This window comes from Muntiacus reevesi, chromosome 18 (assembly GCF_963930625.1).
Source record: "Muntiacus reevesi chromosome 18, mMunRee1.1, whole genome shotgun sequence".
Taxonomy (NCBI): Eukaryota; Metazoa; Chordata; class Mammalia; order Artiodactyla; family Cervidae; genus Muntiacus; species Muntiacus reevesi.
Window position 1 is genome coordinate 15789340 of NC_089266.1, and position 21961 is coordinate 15811300.

The following is a 21961-nucleotide window of genomic DNA, read 5'->3' on the forward strand; positions in this document are numbered from 1 at the left end:
AGAATTTTCCACAGTTTATTGTGATCCGCACAGTCAAAGGCTTTGGCATAGTCAATAAAGCAGAAATAGATGTTTTTCTGGAACTCTGTTGTTTTTCAATGATCCAGTGGATGTTGGCGATTTGATCTCTGGTTCCTCTGCCTTTTCTAAAACCAACTTGAACATGTGGAAGTTCACGGTTCATGTATTGCTGAAGCCTGTGGATCAGATCATGATTCCTTATTGCCAAATTCAGACTGAAATTGAAGAAAGTAGGGAAAACCACTAGACCATTGAGGTATGACCTAAATCAAATCCCTTATGACTATACAGTGGAAGTGAGAAATAGATTTAAGGGACTAGATCTGATAGACAGAGTGCCTGATGAACTATGGACGGAGGTTCTTGACATTGTACAGGAGACAAGGATCAAGACCATCCCCATGGAAAAGAAACGCAAAAAGGCAAAATGGTTGTCTGAGGAGGACTTACAAATAGCTGTGAAAAGAAGAGAAGCAAAAAGCAAAGGAGAACAGGAACGATATTACCATTTGAATGCAGAGTTCCAAAGAATAGCTAGGAGATAGAAGAAAGCCTTCCTCAGTGAACAGTGCAAAGAAATAGAGGAAAACAACAGAATGGGAAAGAATGGAGATCTCTTCAAGAAAATTAGAGATACCAAGGGAATATTTCATGTAAAGATGGGATCGATAAAGGACGGAAATGGTATGGACCTAACAGAAGGAGAAGATATTCAGAAGAGGTGGCAAGAATACACAGAAGAACTGTACAAAAAAGATCTTCATGACCCAGAAAATCACGATGGTGTGATCACTCACCTAGAGCCAGACATCCTGGAATGTGATGTCAAGTGGGCCTTAGAAAGCATCACTACAAACAAAGCTAGTGGAGGTGATGGAATTCCAGTTGAGCTGTTTCAAATCCTGAAAGATTATGCTGTGAAAGTGTTGCACTCAATATGCCAGCAAATTTGGAAAACTCAGCAGTGGCCACAGGACTGGAAAAGGTCAGTTTTCATTCCAATCCCAAAGAAAGGCAATCCCAAAGAATGCTGAAACTACTGCACAATTGCACTCATCTCACACGCTAGTAAAGTAATGCTCAAAATTCTCCAAGCCAGGCTTCAGCAATACGTGAATTGTGCAACCATACCACTACCTAATTCCAGAGCAGTTCCATCAGCCAAAAAGAAACCCTGTACCCACTAACGACCACTCTCCATTCTCTCCTCCCACAGTGATTGTCTCCTGGAAACTACTAATCTGTCTTTTGACTGTATAGACTGACCTATTCTGGACATTTACCTATATATAAGTAGCATTATGAAATGTGCGGCCTTTTGAGTCTGTCTTCTTTTCTTAGTATAATGCTTTCAAAGTGCATGTATACTGTGGCATGTATCAGTACTTCATTCCTTTTTATGGCTGATTAATATTCCATTTATGTGTATGCCACATTTTGCTTATCCATTCATGATTTGATGGATATTTGGACATATGTTTTCAGTTCTCTTTGGCATATTGCTAAGAATGGAATTGCTTGGTCATATGGTTTCATATTTTGGGGACTGCAAAACTGTTTTCCACAGTAGCTGCACCATTTTACATTCCCATCAGCAATGCATGAGGATTCCAATTTTTCCACATTCTTATCAACACTTGTTACTGTCTTTTAAAAAATTATAATCATCCTAATGGGTGTAAAGTAGTCTCTCATGGTTTTGATTTTCATTTCTCTAAAGACTAATGATGTTGAACATCTTTTTATGTGCTTACTAGTCATTTTTATATATTCTTTTGACAAATTTCTATTTATCAAAATAGAAATTTACTTTGCCCACTATTAAAATTGGGTTATTAGTTTTTTTCTGGTTGAGCTAATAAGGTTTCTTTATATGTTTTAGATATTAGACCTTTATCAGATATATCATTTACAAATATTTTCTCCTATTCTGTGGGTTGTTTTTCTCACTCTCTTGACAGTGAAGACCTGTCACCCACAAAAGTTAGTCCTAGAATTTTAAAGCTGAAAGAGAACTGATAGATCATTCATCTAATTTACTCTTTTCAATTTATAGATAAGGACACTAAAGCCCAATGAGTTGAACTAATTTCTTTAGTGGCAGAGTCAGGAATCTCTACTTTGCATAGCTGTACTGTAAATTGCATCACATAGGTTACAATGTAATTAGAGTTGAGAACAATTCATCAGAGTTGAAACTGTTAGAAAACAATATGAAATACCTACTATCATAGGAGATGCATCGTGGCATGTACTTGGGTTGGCCAAAAAGTCATTTGGGTTTTTCCTTAAAATGTAATGGAAAAACCCAAATTAACTTTTTGACCAACCCAATAAAACGGCAAAGGAACTCAGAAAAATAGCTGGGGAAACAATGGTGTTCAGTTACCTGTCAACAAGTAGACAGAGGTAGTAATTGACAAAACAATTAAGGAAAATAACCATGGAGTAAGAAATATGTCAAAATATTAAACTTCATCATTACAATACCTTTGCCTGATAGCATCAGGTTTCACTCACCTTTGGTATCCTCTGTGATTTTCATCAGTTTCTGTAGAGACCCCATTCCTTTTGATTAAAGAGAAGATTCAGAGTCAAAATTATGCAAATTTCTGAAGTGAATAAAAAGTAGAATAGGAAGATGTAATTTTATATTAATTTTTCCTTAGATGAGAGGGAAGCTGAAGAAAGTGTCAGTTGTATCTGGTATACATCTTAATTAAAATTGCTTTCTTTCCTGCTTTAATGTATCAAACTCCAAAAACAAAGTTTTTTTGGAAAGCATCATAGAGTCAGCATTGAGGTCAAGACTATTCATTTATCATCTCTTAGGATGTAAAGAAGTGAAGTAACTTTGGAAACCTGTTTTTGACTCAAGAGAAATGATCTGCTACTCATTTCATCTTCATTAGTGCTTTGATTATGAACCCTTGAGCAATATATACACCTTTTAATGATATAGATATTTCTTTCTAGTGAATACTTCTGTGGAATGCGTGGGTACAAAATATGTTATAATATTAACTATAGACTCCTTCCCTCAGTGTACTCCATCCCATGGCCAGAAAAATAACCATTAAATACCTTAAAAGTACTGATTCAAGTCTTTTTCCTCTCAAAATGTGTGTGTGGGGGGGTTGGTTTTCTTAATGTGAGGAGATTAACAATCAGGAAAAAAAGGGCTCAGTTACTTAGGTTTGGTCTAATTTGGCTAGATAAAACCAATAATGTACTGTTATAATACCAAGAAAAGGAAGGGGCAGGTTGTGGAAACATGGAAAATTCTGTGGTAACTTTAAGCTGTGAAGGTTGTACAGGGTAATGTAGCATGCAGAAAGGAGTACACATAAAATAGATATATTTTCTTTATGGGAGGGGAGATAGTAATACTAATGGGTGTGTGTGTGTGTGTTGGTCACTCAGTCATGTCTGACTCTGCGACCCCATGGACTGTAGACCGAGAGGCTCCTCTGTCCATGGGATTTCCCAGGCAAGAATACTGGAGTAGGTTGCCACAAAAAACATAATTTGTAGAATAAGAAAAGCTTATCATTTCTTTCCCCTCCCCTCTCCCCTACCCCATTCTCTCCTTCTTCTTAGGCTCTTCTCCCTGCCTAGACATTAGTTTGCTTAGAGACATACATTCTTGGGTACTGCATGGAGCACCACAACTCTGACTGGGAATGTGACTTGGAAGATATCTGGTCCTGACAAGAAGCAGATTTTATTTTTCTACTCTATTTTTTTCTAAATATATAGTAAAGTTTCTCTATATTCCTAATAAGTGTGATTTAAAAAATTCTCACGTAGAACCCCACAACCCAAGCACCACTGAAGGTCAGAATGGAATTTTGAATGTTCATTATCAAATGACATAAATATTAGCAGATCTTGAAGTTGTTCATGTGCACATGTCATTTTTATGTTTGTGCCTAGGTAACTGAAATCTACCTTTATGACTTAGAAAAATAGCAATGGTGAAATAGGAATTAGCAGGAAAGATTTTTAATGTGAAAAATGTTATTGTCTAAAAAGTAACTGTCTAGTCATCTGAAATTTGAGGGTGAAAATTAAATCATAGTAGTACATGTTCGAATTGCACAAAAAAGTCAATGCAGTATTCAGAAATAAAATCTGTTTCCTCAGTACCTATATCTGTACAGAAATCTTGGGCTTCCTTGGTGGCTCAGATGGTAAAGAATCTGCCTGCAGTGCAGGAGACCTGGGTTTGATCCCTGGGTCAGGAAGATCCCCTGGAAAAGGAAATGGCTACCTACTGAGTATTCTTGCCTAGGTAATTCCATGGAGACACGAGCCTGGCAGGCTACAGTCCATGGGATTGCAAAGTTGGACATGACTGAATGACTAACACTTTCACTTTCATACAGAAAACTTAATAAGGGGAAATTAAATATTATTTGGTGAGCTTGTGAAACAGACACTACTGTTTGAAATTTCTAAAAATATTGAAATACACTTTTAAATGTCTAAATTTTCTTTAATGCACTGTAGACTTCACAGAATAAAACATATTTTGGTGACAGCAAGTGGAATGGGGCTTTTGTAATGACAAAAGCAAGTGAGTGAGCAGGGTGAGCATGTGAAATGTGTATGTTTGATAGAGTCTGGAAGGGAAAGTAAAAACAAAAATGCAACGCCACTAGGAAAATCAGGGAAGTATGAATGAAAGAAAAATAATTTATTAATTGAAATATGGAAAAGTTAAAAAAATAGGGAAAAAGAAATGGAAAGTTTTTGCACCTTGTTTTATGTCCATTGATATGTTCCAGTGTCTCCTGGTTTATAGTCTATGGGAACTTGAGAAGAATTTGTATCCTGCTGTTGTGTGAAAACTGTATAAATCTTAATTATGCTGAATTGGTTGATAGTGTTTTTCAGGTCTACTATATCCTTCTACTTTTCTGTCTTTTCATTCTGTTAATTTTTGGGACTTTGATATTGAAACTCCAACTAAAAATCTTAATTTATCTACTTAAAAAATAACTGTAATATACAGTGGAACTATATGTAACTTTGTTGTGTACTATCCAAGTCTCCTGTAAATGTGTTATCACAAATTTATAATTTAAAAAGAAAAAAAGATGTGAAAGAGGAAGAAGAAGAGCAATGGAAAGGTAAGCAGACACCACTGTAAAATTGTGCTGTCTCAGCTTTGTAAATGTTTTTTTAAACAATTGATTCTGATTTGGGTGGCTCATTTACGATTCACATAAACTGTTTCTTCTGAGTGGCCTGGATTGGGAGGGTTAGCTCCAGAATAACGGTGATACAACTGCTTGGGTTAGTGAGTGTTTAATTCTTTGAAAGCAGGAGACTAGAACCTCTATTAGTCAATAAGCACTTATTGAGCATATACTGTGTACTCAAAAACTGAGCCTTGCTGAAAGCAGGAATTTTGCTTGTCTCTCTTTAATTTTTGAACTTTCATTTTTACAGTTGCTTGGGTACTCAGTAAATGCTTATTAATGAATTCTGATCTTATACATGGCCATGGAGGACTGCTTCCAGTATCCCTAAATTCAGCAGCATGAGTTTCAGTGCACGGTTAAAGGCTACCAAGTAGACATTTCTGAAAGTTTTCTGGCACCAGCTACAGAAGCAGAAATAGATGAGATAAAGTGGATTTATTCAAAGAGATGCTTTTTTTTTTCTTTTACAAATAGTAAAATACAATAGCCCTCCCTTGGAAAGTTTAAATGTGGGTACCCAGAATTTAAATTTATTTTCTCTAAGATTCACTTTATAGATACTTACATAAAGTACCTTAATTACTTTTTAATCCTTCTTTTTGAAACACAATCGGTTTTTCAGAGAAAATTCAATTTTTTAAAATCATACTCATTGAAAAATGCTGGTGCAGAGAGCAAATTAAAATTACTTAATAATCAAGTACAGATTGAGGTTGTGTATGTGTTGAGGAAGAGGGCAGAAGACAAGTTTTACTTGCCTCTACTGACCAATTTCACAGTATAATTTTCAAACTTTCCTTTCATTTTTTTTTATGTAACTATAGAACATAGTATTGTGGCATTGGGAAAATTATTTTAGACATAAATGTGATAAAAGGCCTGAGATAATGTATTAAATTTCAGAGGCATCCAAGAAGAAATTTTAGGCCATTAGACATACCCATCAATAGGTAAGATTTTAATATTAATAAGAAAATGGGAAAGTACATTAAAAGTGAGACTTTAAAAGCTAAATGCACAAAAGTTGTGTACGTATAAGGAAAAAATTTGGGGTGGTGAGATTATAGATTATCATTAGTGAAAGAATTAAGGATTATTCAAATATTTTTCATTCTTTCATTTTGTGAATATAGAAATTTTCTATTCTATGTATTAGTTTTTTAAAATTTATTTATTTTTAATTGAAGAATAATTGCTTTACAGAATTTTGTTGTTTTCTGTCAAACCTCAGCATGAATCAGCCACAGGTATACATATTATGTATTAGTTTTATAACCAAGAAAACACATAAAAATAAATGCATAGCATCAGGTTCTCAACTATTAATAAAAAAATTTCTACTCACGTTTAATCTTCTTCAGGCCCTCCATTATTGAATGAACTTTAACCTTCCCATGTTCTATAAAACATTTTGAATCAGATATAGAAGAAGCCATGTAAAATGTATTAAAGCAGATGAAAGTTATGAAATTATTAAAACAACATGGCAGGTTGGAACTTCTTCCATGAGTTAGAAGAACCAGAGATACTGTTTTGCCTTGGAATTGGATTATCTTTCAAGTGAGTATGATGGAAAAAAGTATAGATCAATGAGAGAACTATCTTGACTTCCTTAACACAGTTCTTTTCTGTGTTTCAAGGTATTAAATTTCAAAGGTGATACATGGGAAAAGGGATATTACAGAAAGAACCAGGGCTAGAGTCTGGCAGTATGTTTTTCAAACTCAGATCGATGACGTTTTTTTAAAAAGGTATGAAGAGACTATGTTGGCAAATGCTCAGAGTTGGAATAGGGAGAGAAGGACTTGCTCTGTTTTTTGTTCTGACAGGTATTTCTTGAGATTCAACCCATTTGAGATGATGCTGTGTTTGTTACTCCCGAGGATACAGTGTAGGCTTCTCTGACTTGAATGATCTTCTCACACTTGTTCAACCTTAGGGTCTTCTCCAGGAAATCCCAGTCCTGACTAAATGCTCCTTTAGCACCTTCTGCATACATTTATCACATTATATCAAAATCATTTTATGTGCCTATCTGTTCTGTTGGACCATAAGCTCTTTGAGGACAAAGGCTTTGACTCATTCATCTTTGTGTCTTTAGTACTTGACATAGAGCCTAGCACATAGGATCCCTTCCTTTAACAACTTAACAATTTGTTGGGAGATAGTATAAGTTTGACCTAAGAAAGAGTGCTAAGGGGGAATCTGTCTGAGTAGTGGAAGACACTGATGGAAATGTGGAGGGGAAGAGGACCAGAAAAACAGGAAGACAGTGGTTGATACCTGAGAAGTTAATGCAAATGCATGAGAAATCTGGAGATTTAAATATTGTGTCTAGGACAGAATAGCACTTGCACGAGAAAAGACTAAAAATAAGTTAGAAGAAGAGCAGCTGTGAGACAAGTGGGATTGAATGTTTCTTTCATGATGTCATCCCGTATGAGAAGGGGCAAAAAGAAACCCTGAGTGGCACCTTCAAGAATTCTGACAAGGAAGTAATTTTTGGTGTCCATAAAATATTACACATATTTGTAATATATTACACATATGTAACTTGTAAAATATTATACATATGTGTAATGTAAAATATTACACATCTTACTCTTGTTTCAAGACTAACAGCACATATTTCTTTCTCTCTTCCTTTCTCCAAAACTCTGAATATATTTTCAGTCTTCCCTCCTCAGCAACAAAATGGGAGGCTGGAACTTGAGGAACAGAAACAAAAGTGAAAATTCCCCTAAAGAAGGAATGGTAGCAGAATCTATGAGAATAAGGACCTATTATTTAATTTTAAGCAGTTTCAGTAAAATAAGCTGCCAACCCAGCCTTGAGTTGAGAAATGATGGAATTAGCATCCAGTGGAAAAACAGAATGAAAAAAAGACAAGAACATAGTAGAAGGAATGCAAAGCAGAGAATTCAAAGTAGCAAGTCAGAACTATGGTTAGTAGGAGAAATATATGTCCTTCCCCTAACCTACCCAAGAGTCCCTAGATATAGGAGAATTTCTGGGTTTCCTCTATACATGATAGTATCACAAATTGGTTCAGTGTTGGAAAAATTGCTTGCGTATTTAACTTATATGCAGAGAACATCATGAGAAACGCTGGGCTGGAGGAAGCACAAGCTGGAACCAAGATTGCCGGGAGAAATTTCAATAACCTCAGATATGCAGATGACACCACCCTTATGGCAGAAAGTGAAGAACTAAAGAGCCTCTTGATAAAAGTGAAAGAGGAGAGTGAAAAAGTTGGCTTAAAGCTCAACATTCAGAAAACTAAGATCATGGCATCCGGTCCCATCACTTCATGGCAAATAGATGGGGAAACAGTGGAAACAGTGGTTGACTATTTTTGGGGGCCCCAAAAAAATGAATGATGAATGATCATAATTATAAGGCAGAAGAACCAGAACCAAGTCAAAGGTTAGTTTTTAAAAGGAATGGAGGAGTATATGCTACTTTTTAAGTAGAGTAGAGAGAAATAGATGAAACCAAAATGTTGAATTATGAAATAAATAACTTTTCTACAAATATTGCATCATTATATTGTACACCTGAAACTAATACAATATACCAACTATCTCTCTATAAAAAATATTTTTTGAAGAAGTGGCAGAAAATCAGGTGAAGAGGAATGGATTTGGAAGGGGTAAGAAGAACTTCTTCAACTGAAGAGCAGAGAGGGAGATATAGTGTATCTTCCTGAATAAGAAGAAATGATAAACTGGAAAAAATAGAAACTGGAGATATTTGCAATGAACAGGTTCAAATTTATTAAAACCATGGTTTGAGAACATAATGGTTGTGTTTTATTTCCTATTGTCAGTTGGGCTTAACACATGTACTCCCTTCTTTACCATTTTAGTTCCTGGACATATTCAGTGATCAAATAATGTTTGTTATTTGAATAAATTGATATACAATCTTTGCATTCAAGGCCAGAGCTGTGCATAAGCTTTCTAGCAACATCATTCTAGTTAGAACTGCTACTCCCCAAATGCTCCTAGATCATCTTTTTCTTTCTTAATTTGTATCAGAACAACAAAGAGAGTAATAGAAGTAAAAAGACTAAGCTAAAGTAATTATAAAATGCAAAGCCAGCAGATAAATCATGCAACTAGACTCAGTAAGCAATAATAAAAATCAGTAAGCAAACAACCCAATCCCTAAGTCCCCTGCTTTCCCTAATACTCTCCCCAGTACTCATTTTTATATGCTAATTTCAATTACTCTAATATTTTTCCTTCTTGTTTTTGGGATGGCAGGCACATAATAAATTGGTTGTACTTGTGACTTAAGAAATGAAAGGCCAGGCACAATCTTAATATATCATTTCTCTACCTTTTAGGTCCTTGACAGGCAAAGTGTGGACCTTGGATCAGCCACATTGCCACTATCTGGGAGCTTGTTAGAAATGCAGGATTTCTTAAGCTATAATTCAGACCTGAATCACAATCTGCATTTTAACAAGATGCCCAGGTGATTCATATGCACATTTAAGTTTGAGAAGCATTGTTCTAAGTGATACAAAAGATAAGGATCATTTCTAAGGATCTTACATACAAGATAACAAGAAAACTTCTAACAGAATTAAAAAAAAACAACTCACCATTGAATGTCAAATGAGACATCAGTTTCTTCTTTTCTTCTTCATTGAGCTCAATCCCCTCATTTGCTAGAAAGTTGTCTAAGTCTGGGATATCAATCACCTCTCCTTAGAAAACATGAGAAATAAGTTGCAGAAATATTATATGGCTATCTACAAAAGATGAAAAACACCATTTGTGCTTATATATAACATTTCCTATGTGTATCCAGAATAATCAGGAAAATCAGAAAAAAAATCCTGTTTTAAGTTCTGGTTCAGAAAATCAATCAGAAAGTGGTTACAAAAAAGAATTCACTGATGGGTTATTGCAAAATTGAATGTAGCAAATTAAGCTACATATAGATTTGTTTTTTTTTCTCTTCCTGCCACCCTACTGGAAAGTTAAGTTTTTTCTATAGACCAGTTTTTAATTTATTAAAAAAAGTTTGAGAAGTTTTTATGTAACACAGGGTGCTCAACCCAGTGCTCTGTGATTTACGGTGGAGGGGGGTGGAGTAGATAGGGGTGGTGGGAGGGAAATTTAAGAGAAGGGGACACATGTATACTTATGGCTGATTCATGTTGTTGTATGGCAGAAACCAACACAACATTGTAAAGCAAATATCCTCCAATTAAAAAAAAAGTTAACGTAGTATGACCTTGATAGGGGAAAAAGTAAACGTTTGCCTATAGTTTGCTTCTCTGAGCACTTGGCATTTCAAGGATTTCATTCATCTCAACATAGAAGTAACTTTTTTCTCATTCATTATAAAAATAATGTAATAACATTTAAGATTATTATAAAGTGGGGAAAATATAATTATACCACCCTACCACAAAACCATTTTTAGTTTTTCATATCCCATTTCTGGTCTTTCATAATGTGGAAATCTAACATACATATAACTTTGTATCCTGTTTTTCCAACCTAATGTAATTTAATTACTTCATAAACTTGTTTCCAAGTTGCTACATAATTTTTACAGTTAACATTTCAACACATGATATCCCATAAGCCTGACTTACCATGGTTGATGTGGTAATTCCCATAACTGTTAGATATTTAGGCTGTTTCAAATTTCTCTGAAGTTCTTTAGAAAGAGATTTTTTTCTTTTATTCAGTTAAGTTATTTCCAGAGGATACATTTCTAGGACTGAGGCTAATGGGGAAAAGGAATAATTCTGTGGCTCTTGAGATCTATAACTATGTTGAAGAATTCTTTGGGGGAAATTTCAGAGAATTTAATGGGTATTGACATATAAGCCCATATTAAATGTTATTTACTGAATTTCAGCAGCATCCACAAAAATGGAACACATATGAAAGAATTTAAACATTTATAAGGGAATATATTTTTCTTCACCAATTGCAAAATATTAAGATGCTATTTATAATATCTTTTCTTCATAGCTTGCAACTCACCCTTGATATAACTGATAGCATCCATCAAATCATTCAGACCAACTGTATTATTACCTGTAAGGAAAGGGAAATAAACTTCATAATCAGAGAAGCTAATGCTACTGAGATTCACACTTAGGATGCATAAAGTTCTGAAAGTATGAATTCAGTAATTTTTTTTCTAATTTTCCTTAGAATTTTATGAACTTATCCTTAGAGATAACAGTATTATCTTAGAAACAAAGCTTGCAGTCTGTAATAAATCATTCTTGTGTTTTCCTATTTGCTTTTAGAGGCTACTAGAATAAAGTTAAATTACTAAGTGATTGGTAGGACTTCCCTGGTAGCACAGTGGTTAAGAATCCACCTGCCAGTGCAGGGGATATGGGTTCGACCCCTGGTCCGGGGAGATTTCACTCGCCGTGGAACAACTAAGCCCATGTGACACAACTCCTGAGACTATGAGCCTAGAGCCTGTGCTCCACAACAAGATAAACCACTGCAATGAGAAGCCCAAGCGCCACAAGGAAGGCTAGCTCCCACTTTATGCAACTAGAGAAAGCCTGCGCATGGCAGCAGACCCAGCATAGCCAACAATAAATAAAATAAAATGAATAAAAATTTAAAAAGAAGTGTTTGGCTACAAGTAAGTGTACAGAGACAGGACAAATAAACTTAACCCTGAGTATCTGTATTAGTTATTAATCAGCAAACACTTTGCTTCCCTGGTGGCTCAGCGGAAAAGAATCTAACTGCCAGTACAAGAGATGCAGGTTTGATCCCTGCACTGGGAAGGAAATGGCAACCCATTCCAGTATTCTTGCCTGGGAAATCCTATGGACAGAGGAACCTCAAGGGCTACAGTTCAGTCCATGGGGTCACAAAAGAGTCGGGCATGACTTGGTGACTAAACAACAAGTACTTAGGAGTACCTTCTGTGTGCAAGGCACTTGGCTAGGCTTTGGGGATACAAGAGTAAACACACTGGCAGAGTTCTTGCTATTACAGAGTGTACAATCTGGTAGACGGAAACAGACAATGAGCATGTAAACAAATGAGCAGAAAGGTACTATTTTTTTGAGGTATTGTTAAGATGCTATCAAAGATGAAACAGCACAAAATAAAAAGCAAAAAAAATTTAAAAAGCTAAAAAGAAAAAAAGTTTAAAAAAAAGATGAAACAGGGCAATATAACTAAAGTGTAATAGTGGGTGGGATTGCTTTAGACAGGGGGCTGAGGAAAGCCCTCTCTGATGTCTATCTATTTGGGTTGAGGCCTGAATGATGACGAGAGTCATGTGAAGAACTGAGAGAACATTTCAAGCAGAAAAATGGTATGTGTGATAGGCCTAAAATGGGAATGAATTTGACACGATTGAGAGATAGAGAGAAAGCCAGTGTGAAAGGTGCCAAATTATGCAGGGCCTTGTAGGCCATGATGATAAAGCTTGGATTTTATTCTGGTTGCAATGAATGTCTGGAGGCCTAGAAGAAGGGGAGTAATTTGATCTGATTTCAGCTTTCAAAGGATCACTTTGGCTGGTGTATGCAGGATGGGGAAATTGGAGGAATGAGGACTAGATAGTAGTCTGTTTTAGTGGCCCAGGAAAGAGATGATGGTGGCTAGGGCTATGGTTACGGCAGTAAAGATGGTGATAATGGATGGATTTGGGGCCTATTCTTCAAGTACAGCCTAGATTTGAATGTGGAATAAGAGGGGAAAAAAAGAAATGAAATCTAGTCTTTCCTCCCCTTCCCTCCAAAAAACGACAACAGGATAGATGAAATGACATTACTGAAATGGGGTGGGGGGGCTGGGTGGGGAGGCGGAGGAGAGGGCTTGAGACTTTTTAGGGGAATTAAATAAGTCCATTAAATCTGTAGTGCCTTTTGGACATCCAAGTGGAGATACTAAATAAATAACTAGTTTGATATACCATTCCTGACTTAGGGAGGTTGCCCTGGAGATATAAACTTGCTTTTATCAGCTCAAAGGCAATATGTCGCCCAATGAGACTGGATGAAATCTAATAAAAAGAGGATGTAGATTTAAAAAAAGACAGCTAAGGGTCTAGCCCTGGGGCACTTTGTTATTCAGAGACCTTGAAGGGAGGGAGTCAGAAAAGGAAACTGAGAAGAAGCTGTCAGTGAAAAAGAAGAAAATCAGATAGATATGAAGCTTTGAAAGTCTGAAATAAAAAATGTTTCAATAAAGAGGGGATAGTCACTATGTCAAAAGCTGAGATATCGAGTAAATAAGAACAGAAAATTGATCATGAAGCTTGTTAAGAGATAGGTCACTGATGATTGAAAGTTGGTTCAGCTCCCTGGCAGGGAAGTGAGCAATGGAGAGTGAATGGTAGGTTAGGAAGTAAAGATAATGAGTAATGCCAGTTTTTTGAGAGGTTCTGCTGTGAAGAGGAACTGATCTACTAGTAGCTGGCCAGGGACAAGGCGAATAAGAGACATAGTTCCCCGTCAATGGAATACAGAGATCTAGTAGAAAGGGAGAAACTGGTGATGCAGGAGAGAAAGAGCAAAATTACAGGAGTTAAGTCTTTGGAAAGGTAAGTGGAAATGAGATTCAAGGCACAAATGGAAGGGTTGGCTCAGAGTGGGAGCAGAGATTCCTTTATAACAAGATGAAAGCAGGGTATGTGGGCATAGATATAGGTAGGTTCGTAGATATCAAGGAGGAAAATGTGGTTATTCTTATCTAACTGAATCTTTTTTCTCTATGAAGTCTGAGATGAGGAGGTGTTGGGAAATTTGAAGACAAAAGGGGTGAAATTATCTCAGAGTGAGAAAAGTGAATTTAGTTGGAAAAGGTAGCAGGGACTTTGGCCTCATTAAGGACTGACTTGATATTCATGGCCAATGTGTTCGAGTGAGTTCTATTAGTGCAGTTTTGTGATTTTCTTTCGCAATGTTAAAGCTTTTCAGGAGCAAGTATAGAGTAAGGCGATGGCCGGGGTTTTGCCAAGCAAGTTTGTTAGGAGTTTTGAGAGTTTTTAAGGTTATATAATGTTGAAGTATTGAATCTAATTTAAGGAAGCAAACAAGGACATATGGGGAGGAGTTGAATAATGAAAGACTGATTGAGTTAAGGCACTGAAGGCCTACATAAGGATGTAGCTGGAGTTGGATTTCTACATTCTGTTCTGCTACATCCCATGTTCAGTAGCACCAATTCTTTATATTCAATTGGTAAATGGAATAATGTCACAATAATGTGGAAGTTGTATTAGTTCATACATAATTTTTCCTAAGTAAGAGAATCAGAATTATAAACCTCAGCAGGAAAAGAAAAAAAAAAGAAAACAAAACAAACCTGGACTGGCTATAGTAGGGGCCCTCTCAGCTCTATTTTAATAAAATTAAAAAATAAGTGCCTATAATATATGAGGAGGAATCAGGTTCACTGGCTCAGAATGCTACTTCCATCTACATTATTTCAGAGCTGCATGTCAGCTTAACTCTTTTTTGGGGTTGTGTGTATGTGTGTATTTTTGAATGGCTTCCAACTACTCTGAGCTATTTACCTGGGTTTTTCAAACTTCTTCACACAGTATCAACTGCTGCTTTTGTTAGTGCTCTGCTTACAAATTGGCATAGATTTTGAATGGGCTTTCCCAGTTTCCCCCATAAGCTCAGCTACTTCAATGTACTTTCACAGAATGGGAGATTTCTCCGGCATTCCTACATTGTGTTATGGTAGAACAGCTTGCATGGTAAATGAAGGATGATGGGTAGACAGTGGATATATAAAATAAATGTTTTCAGGGTGATGAAGTATTAGGCAAGGACAAGATTCATGTCATCAAAGGAAAAGATGATTGAAGTTAAAGAGGTCAAGGAACAGCAGGTCAGGATGTTGGATGGGTGATCTGTACCAGGAGTTCTTTTTTTAAATTTTGTTTTTTTGGTTCTTTTTGACTGCACTCTGTGGCATGAGGGATCTTAGCTCCCTGACAGAGGTCTAACCTGTGTCCCCTGCAAAGCATAGACTCTAACCCACTGGACTGCAGGGAAATCCCATAACAAGAGTCTTAATCTAGGGTCCGTGGATCCTGTATGTATAGATTTTTTTTCCATTCAAGCTGAAGGGCTCCCTGTAAAATGCATGTTTATTTTCATTAATCACTAACTTAAATTTAGCATTTTCTTTACTTATTCATGTAGTCCACAAATCATAGTAGTAGTAGAAGAACCTGTGACTTTGTTACTATTGATAATAAATCACTACCATTTTCATATCACATGACAGTCGATGCAAATATATTGAAAAGTTACTTATGCTCTTCACTACTTTAAAATGATAATAATTATTAGACCTGGTACTAGAACTTGTTCAGTTCAGTTCAGTTCAGTTGCTTAGTTGTGTCCAACCCTTTGTGACCTCATGGACTGCAGCATGCCAGGCCTCCCCGTCCTTCACCATCTCTGGAGTTTACTCAAACTCATGTCCATTGAGTCGGTCATGCCATCCAACCATCTCATCCTCTGTCATCCCCTTCTCCCACCTTCAATCTTTCCCAACATCAGGGTCTTTTCCAATGAGTCAGTTCTTCGCATCAGGGGGCCAAAGTACTGTATTTTCAGCTTCAGCCTCAGTCCTTCCAATGAATATCCAGGACTGATTTCCTTTGGGATGGACTGGTTGGATCTCCTTGCTGTCCATGGGACTCTCAAGAGTCTTCTCCAACATCACAGTTCAAAAGCATCAATTCTTTGGCACTCAGCTTTCTTTATAGTCGCACTCTCACATCCATACATGACTACTAGAAAAACCATAGCTTTAACTAGACAAACCTTTGCAGGCAAAGTAATGTCTCTGCTTTTTAATATGCTGTCTAGGTTGGTCATAGCTTTTCTACCCAGGAGCAAGTGTCTTTTAATTTCATGGCTGCAGTTACCATCTGCAGTGATTTTGGAGCCCCCCAAATAAAGTCTGTCACTATTTCCACTGTTTCCCCATCTATTTGCCATGAAGTGATGGGATCAGATGTCATGATCTTAGTTTTCTGAATGTTGAGTTTTAAGTCAACTTTTTCACTCTCCTCTTTCACTTTCATCAAGAGGCTCTTTAGTTCTTCTTCACTTTCTGCCATAAGGGTGGAGTCATCTGCATATCTGAGGTTATTGATATTTCTCCCAGCAATCTTGATTTCAGCTTGTGCTTCCTCCAGCCCAGTGTTTCTCATGAGGTACTCTGCATATAAATTAAATAAGCAGGGTGACAATATACAGCCTTGACATACTACTTTCCCGATTTGGAATTAGTCTTTTGTTCCATGTCCAGTTCTAACTGTTGCTTCTTGACCTGCATACAGATTTCTCAGGAGGCAGGTCAGGTGGTCTGGTATTCCTATCTCTTGAAGAATTTTCCACAGTTTGTTGTGGAAAACACAGCCAAAGGCTTTGGCATAGTCAATAAAGCAGAAATAGATGTTTTTCTGGAACTCTCTTGCTTTTTTGATGATCCAGCAGATGTTGGCAATTTGATCTCTGGTTCCTTTGCCTTTTCTAAAACCAGCTTAAACATCTGGAAGTTCACAGTTCACGTACTGTTAAAGCCTGGCTTGGAGAATTTTGAGCATTACTTTGTAGTGTGTGAGATGAGTACAATTGTGCAGTAGTTTGAGCGTTCTTTGGCATTGCCTTTCTTTGGGATTGGAATGAAAACTGACCTTTTCCAGTCCTGTGGCTACTGCTGAATTTTCCAAATTTGCTGGCATATTGAGTGTAGCACTATCACAGCACAATCTTTCAGGATTTGAAATAGCTCAACCGGAATTCTATCACCTCTACTAGCTTTGTTCATAGTGATGCTTCCTAAAGCCCACTTGACTTCACATTCTAGGATGTCTGGCTCTAGGTGAGTGATCACACCAGAAATTGTTAAATGTGTTAATAAATACTAATACTTTATTTCACTAATGTTTTGATAAATTGTATTTTAATATAATTAGTTTCTTGGTAATTTTATGTATTTCATTTTATGCATTTAAAAATATTATTTTTCAGAAGGGGTCCAATTCATCAGACTGTGGAAGAGGTCCATGGCCTCTGATCTATACAGAGGATATTAAAAGTTGCCAGGAATAAGAACAGGAGTAGTGGAGAAGGAAGCCAGTGAGCTCAGTGCTATTTCATGTAAAATGTTCTAAGTTGTATTTTTACCTTATGTCTCTATATGAAGGTTATAATTTGTAACAAATATTTATTCTTTTAGGTCTTATATTTATATAACAGGCAATATTGATTCATAGATCATAAAATTTCCTTTTCTTCTTCAACATTTTCTCCATCTTCCCTTTCATCTTCACCACTACCACTGTCATCATGATCAACATTTACTGAGTATTCTAGACACCAAAGTAAGACCTTTATATGCATTATCTAAATTATTTCAGGGCAAGAAATTACCATAGAAAATAATTTAATTCAACCCCTTGTTTTACATGTGAAGAAATTTAGATTCAGTAGGGTTAAACTGTCAGCAAGTTAGTGATGGAATAGGGACCAGACCTCAGCAAAAAGAAATACCATATATTACAGAAGAAGCATGTAGGCTAGATTCACCAGGGAAAAGGGATGGTTTTTTTTCCCCCAAAGTACTGCCAAATGATTCTTCCAAGAGCAATGGCAACTTTCACCCAAATGTATCAGTAAGTCCTTTTTCCTTCACTCTCACCAGAACTAAATGTTCTCAGTCTTATTAATTTTTGCCTGAGAACTGAAAATATTTCCATGCCTTGCTTTATTTTGTATTTTCATGATTACTTGTGAGGTTAAATATCTTTTCATATGTTATTAGACTTTTAGATTTCCTCTTTTATGAATATTTGCCTATTTTTCTACTGTCAGTATGTTTTAATCAATTTATGAGGGCTTTTTCTGCCTTAGGGACCTTATCATTTTCTCCTAGTTCATCATCTGACTTTTGACTTTCTTAAATGTTCCCTTATTACCATGTTCCCTTATGAGTGAAATTTAAAAATTCATTTTTCTTTAACTCGTTAAGTGTGTGGTATTCCCAGGGATGGCTGAGTCCTGCAAGCAACATTCCCAACGTATTTTTTCAAAAGTGTTTTTGGAGATGATATTTCTTCATGAGTCAAGATTAAGTCTTTGTTTTTACACTTACTTCATTATGGTACTAAAAAGGCTACTTACAGCAGTTCTAATACAAGGGCTCAATGCTTCTCTGAAGAACATAAAGATGTCTGACACTCACCATCAGCTGACAGTTGGGTCATTACTTCCTCAAGTTCCTCATCTTTGAGTCTAATTCCCATGTTTTCCACAAAAGATTCCAGTTTTTTTATTTTGACCCTTGGTGCTTTGGAAAGAAGGGCATGGAATAAAAACAAGAGTATTGACACTTAAGAGTGAAAAATGCCAGTCATGATCATGCATCAGAAACCTCATTGGACAATAAAGCACAAGGGCACAAAGAAACTATTAACATATATCTCTCCCAAGATTTAGATTTGTCTGTAAGATTTAGATTTGAAAGTAAGAAAAAATTCAGAAAGGTAACCATTGAGACAAAGCTAAACAGTAAACAGTGTTTATTCTTTATGGAGAGGGATTAGATCAGTGGGAAGTGGGAGACTTTCACTTTAAAAATGAGATATAATTGGCATATAACATATTAATTTCAGGTATACAATGTAATTATTCAATATTTGGATATATTGCAAAATGATCACCACAATAAATCTAGTTCACCTCCATCACCACACATAGTTACATACTTTTCCCCCTTGTGGTAAGAACTTTTAAGATCTACTTTCTTAGCAACTTTTAAATATAAAATAAGGTATTCTTCACCACAGTCACCATGTTGTACATTACATCCTTGGGACTTGACTTTTACTTCTTTATATCAATTTTTATAAGTGGTAGAAATAATTTTCTTGTAATTTTGTGTTTAATATTTTTTCTAATTAAAAATATAATTGTTTACAGTGAATTAGTATAGAAAGTGGAAATAGGATATCTTCCTTTATGTCTATCCAGGGGACTCTGTTTTGTTTTCCATGAGAGGTCATTTAGAGAGGAATAGGTAAGTCTGGGGCTTCCCTGGTAACTCAGATGGTAAAGAATCTGCCTGCTATGCAGGAGACCTGTGTTCAATCCCTGGGTTGGGAAGATCCCATGGAGAAGGGAATGGCTATGCACTCCAGTATTCTTGACTGGAAAATCTGGAGAAGCCTGGTGGGCTACAGTTCAGGGGGTCAAAAGAGTCAGACGTGACTGAGTGACTTATACTTTTATTTTAGGGTAAGTCTAATGATTTGTGATTGAAATAACCACCAACTTATATGGTTCTATCCAGAAAACAGTGTTAGAAACTTCCTACAGTAATATACTTTAACTTGTATCTTAAAGGGCAGTGCACCCAAAGAAGAATGATAGGTTATGAGTCATAACAATGGATCAATAAATTGGCAGGAAGCAAATTTGGAATATTTAAAAGAAAATGCTAAGGATTTTATTTTTACTTGTTCTTTCATCATACTTTTCACTCACCTTTCAGGGCCTTCACACTTTTTAGCAATCTATTCTTAAATACTTTTCCATCAGCTGTAATATAAAACACAGTTAAGAATATAGGTTAAATGATGGAAAGATTAACAAAGACAGCATAGAGACAACATAACATCCATAATTTCAGGAGAAAAAAAAACACTCCTTTCTGATTTGTTTAGAAGTTATTCTGTTTTATCCTCAAGTAAAAATGAAACCGAAGCTGAAGGAAGCTTTCACTGATATAAATCTACCTATTCATGGGAAATAGATGGGGAAACAGTGGAAACAGTGGCTGACTTTATTTTTTGGGCTCCAAAATCACTGCAGATGGTGATTGCAGCCATGAAATTAAAAGATGCTTACTCCTTGGAAGGAAAGTTATGACCAACCTAGACAGCATATCAAAAAAGCAGAGACATTACTTTGTCAACAAAGTTTCTGTCTAGTCAGAGCTACGGTTTTGCCTGTAGTCATGTATGGATATGAGCGTTGGACCATAAAGAAAGCTGAGTGCTGAAGAATTGATGCTTTTGAACTGTGGTGTTGGAGAAGACTCTTGAGAGTCCCTTGGACTGCAAGGAGATCCAACCAGTCCATCCTAAAGGAGATCAGTCCTGGATGTTCATTGGAAGGACTGATGTTGAAGCTGAAACTCTAATGCTTTGGCCACCTGATGCAAAGAGCTGACTTACTTGAAAAGACCCTGATTCTGGGAAAGATTGAGGGCAGGAGGAAAAGGGGACGACAGAGGATGAGATGGTTGGGTGGCATCACCGACTCAATGGACATGGGTTTGGGTGGACTCCGGGAGTTGGTGACGGACAGGGAGGTCTGGCATTCTGCGGTTCATGGGGTCGCAAAGAGTCAGACACGACAGAGTGACTGAACTGAACTGATCTGTTCAATTAAAAATAGTCTTGCTTCTTTGTTTCTTCCTTTTCCCTTCCTTCTGTTTCTCCTTCAACTTTCCTTTTTGACTTGGTCATGATTTAGATTAGACAGTGCTCCCAGAGAGACAGGATAATTTAGCCCTTATGGTGGGAGACAAGTGAAAGATAGCATCATTGACTCAACGGACTTGACTCTGAGCAAACTCTGGGAGACAGTGAAGGACAGGGAAGCCTGGTGAGTTGCAGCCCATGGAGTCACACAGTCAGACACGACTTAGCAACTGAACAACAAAAGATGTTGTCAATTTTCTGTGTTAAAATGTAAGGAACAAGATTTCTTCTCGTGTGAGGACTGTGTTTTACAATTTAGGTTTTATTGGACAATACACATATATAATTTCACCAGTTTTCATACACAAGCCCATGATTCTAAGTTTCCCAGGCTGAGCTAAATCCTCACCATGAACTGGCAGAGTTTTCAGCAGCTCCTTCTGCTCCTCAGTAGTGAGTGCTAGCCCCATTCTCCGCATCACATTGTCCAGATCGCTGACATTAACCTTCTCTCCTTTGGAAAGATGGGAATTGTTAACATGTAACAATTTTAGGACTCATTTTAGGGAAAGACTCTGATGCTGGGAAAGATTGAAAACAAAAGGAGAGGGGGTGGCAGAGAATGAGATGGTTAGATAGCATTACCAGCATGAATTTGAGCAAACTGTGAGAGATAGTGGAGGACAGAGGAGCCTGGCATGCTGCAGTCTATGGGGTTGTAAAGAGTCAGACACAACATATAGACTGAACAAGAACAACAGCAGCAATTTTAGGAATGGACTAAAGATTTGAAACTATGAAAAAGATTACCTGTGTGGCATCATCTTTAATTAGACGAGAAAATTGACTGAAATTTGTTAAACTATGTAGATTCAAAGGACATGTGGGTGGGTGGATTGAGTCAGAAATATAATTCATACTTTTAAATCAAGCAAAAGAAAAATTTTTATAATTCCAGATATAAGTCAAAAGCCATTAAGTTTTCTGAACTATTGGGTCTTCAGACACAGTAACTGAATTTCCTGGCTACCCTACAAAAATTTACCTTGAGATTGGACAGTGTTGACCTATGTTTTGGGCTTCCTGGGTGGCTCAGCTGGTAAAGAATCTGCCTGCAATGCAGGAGACCTGGGTTTTTGGTTGTTTAAACAATGGTGAAGTGGAAAACATTATTGATAAAAACATCACATAATATAGCTATATTCAGGGAAAATCCCACATCAGATTACAAAAGAAACATTTAACATTAAATTTGT

The 21961-nt window shown here is 36.6% G+C and overlaps 1 protein-coding gene across 1 annotated transcript in view; it reads right to left on the reverse strand.

The window, feature by feature from the left end:
* Positions 1-119: 119 nt before the first annotated feature.
* LOC136150107 (nuclease SbcCD subunit C-like) overlaps positions 120-21961 on the reverse strand; it is a 140989-nt gene continuing 119147 nt past the window's right edge. Inside the window, exons 44-51 of the mRNA XM_065910879.1 lie at positions 21115-21219; positions 19765-19818; positions 18464-18568; positions 11246-11299; positions 9844-9948; positions 6577-6630; positions 2542-2589; positions 120-197 (exon numbers count right to left, since the gene is read on the reverse strand). Of these exons, the coding sequence (XP_065766951.1) occupies positions 181-197; positions 2542-2589; positions 6577-6630; positions 9844-9948; positions 11246-11299; positions 18464-18568; positions 19765-19818; positions 21115-21219 (542 nt within the window). The 3' untranslated portion in view covers positions 120-180. The remainder of the gene's footprint in view (positions 198-2541; positions 2590-6576; positions 6631-9843; positions 9949-11245; positions 11300-18463; positions 18569-19764; positions 19819-21114; positions 21220-21961) is intronic.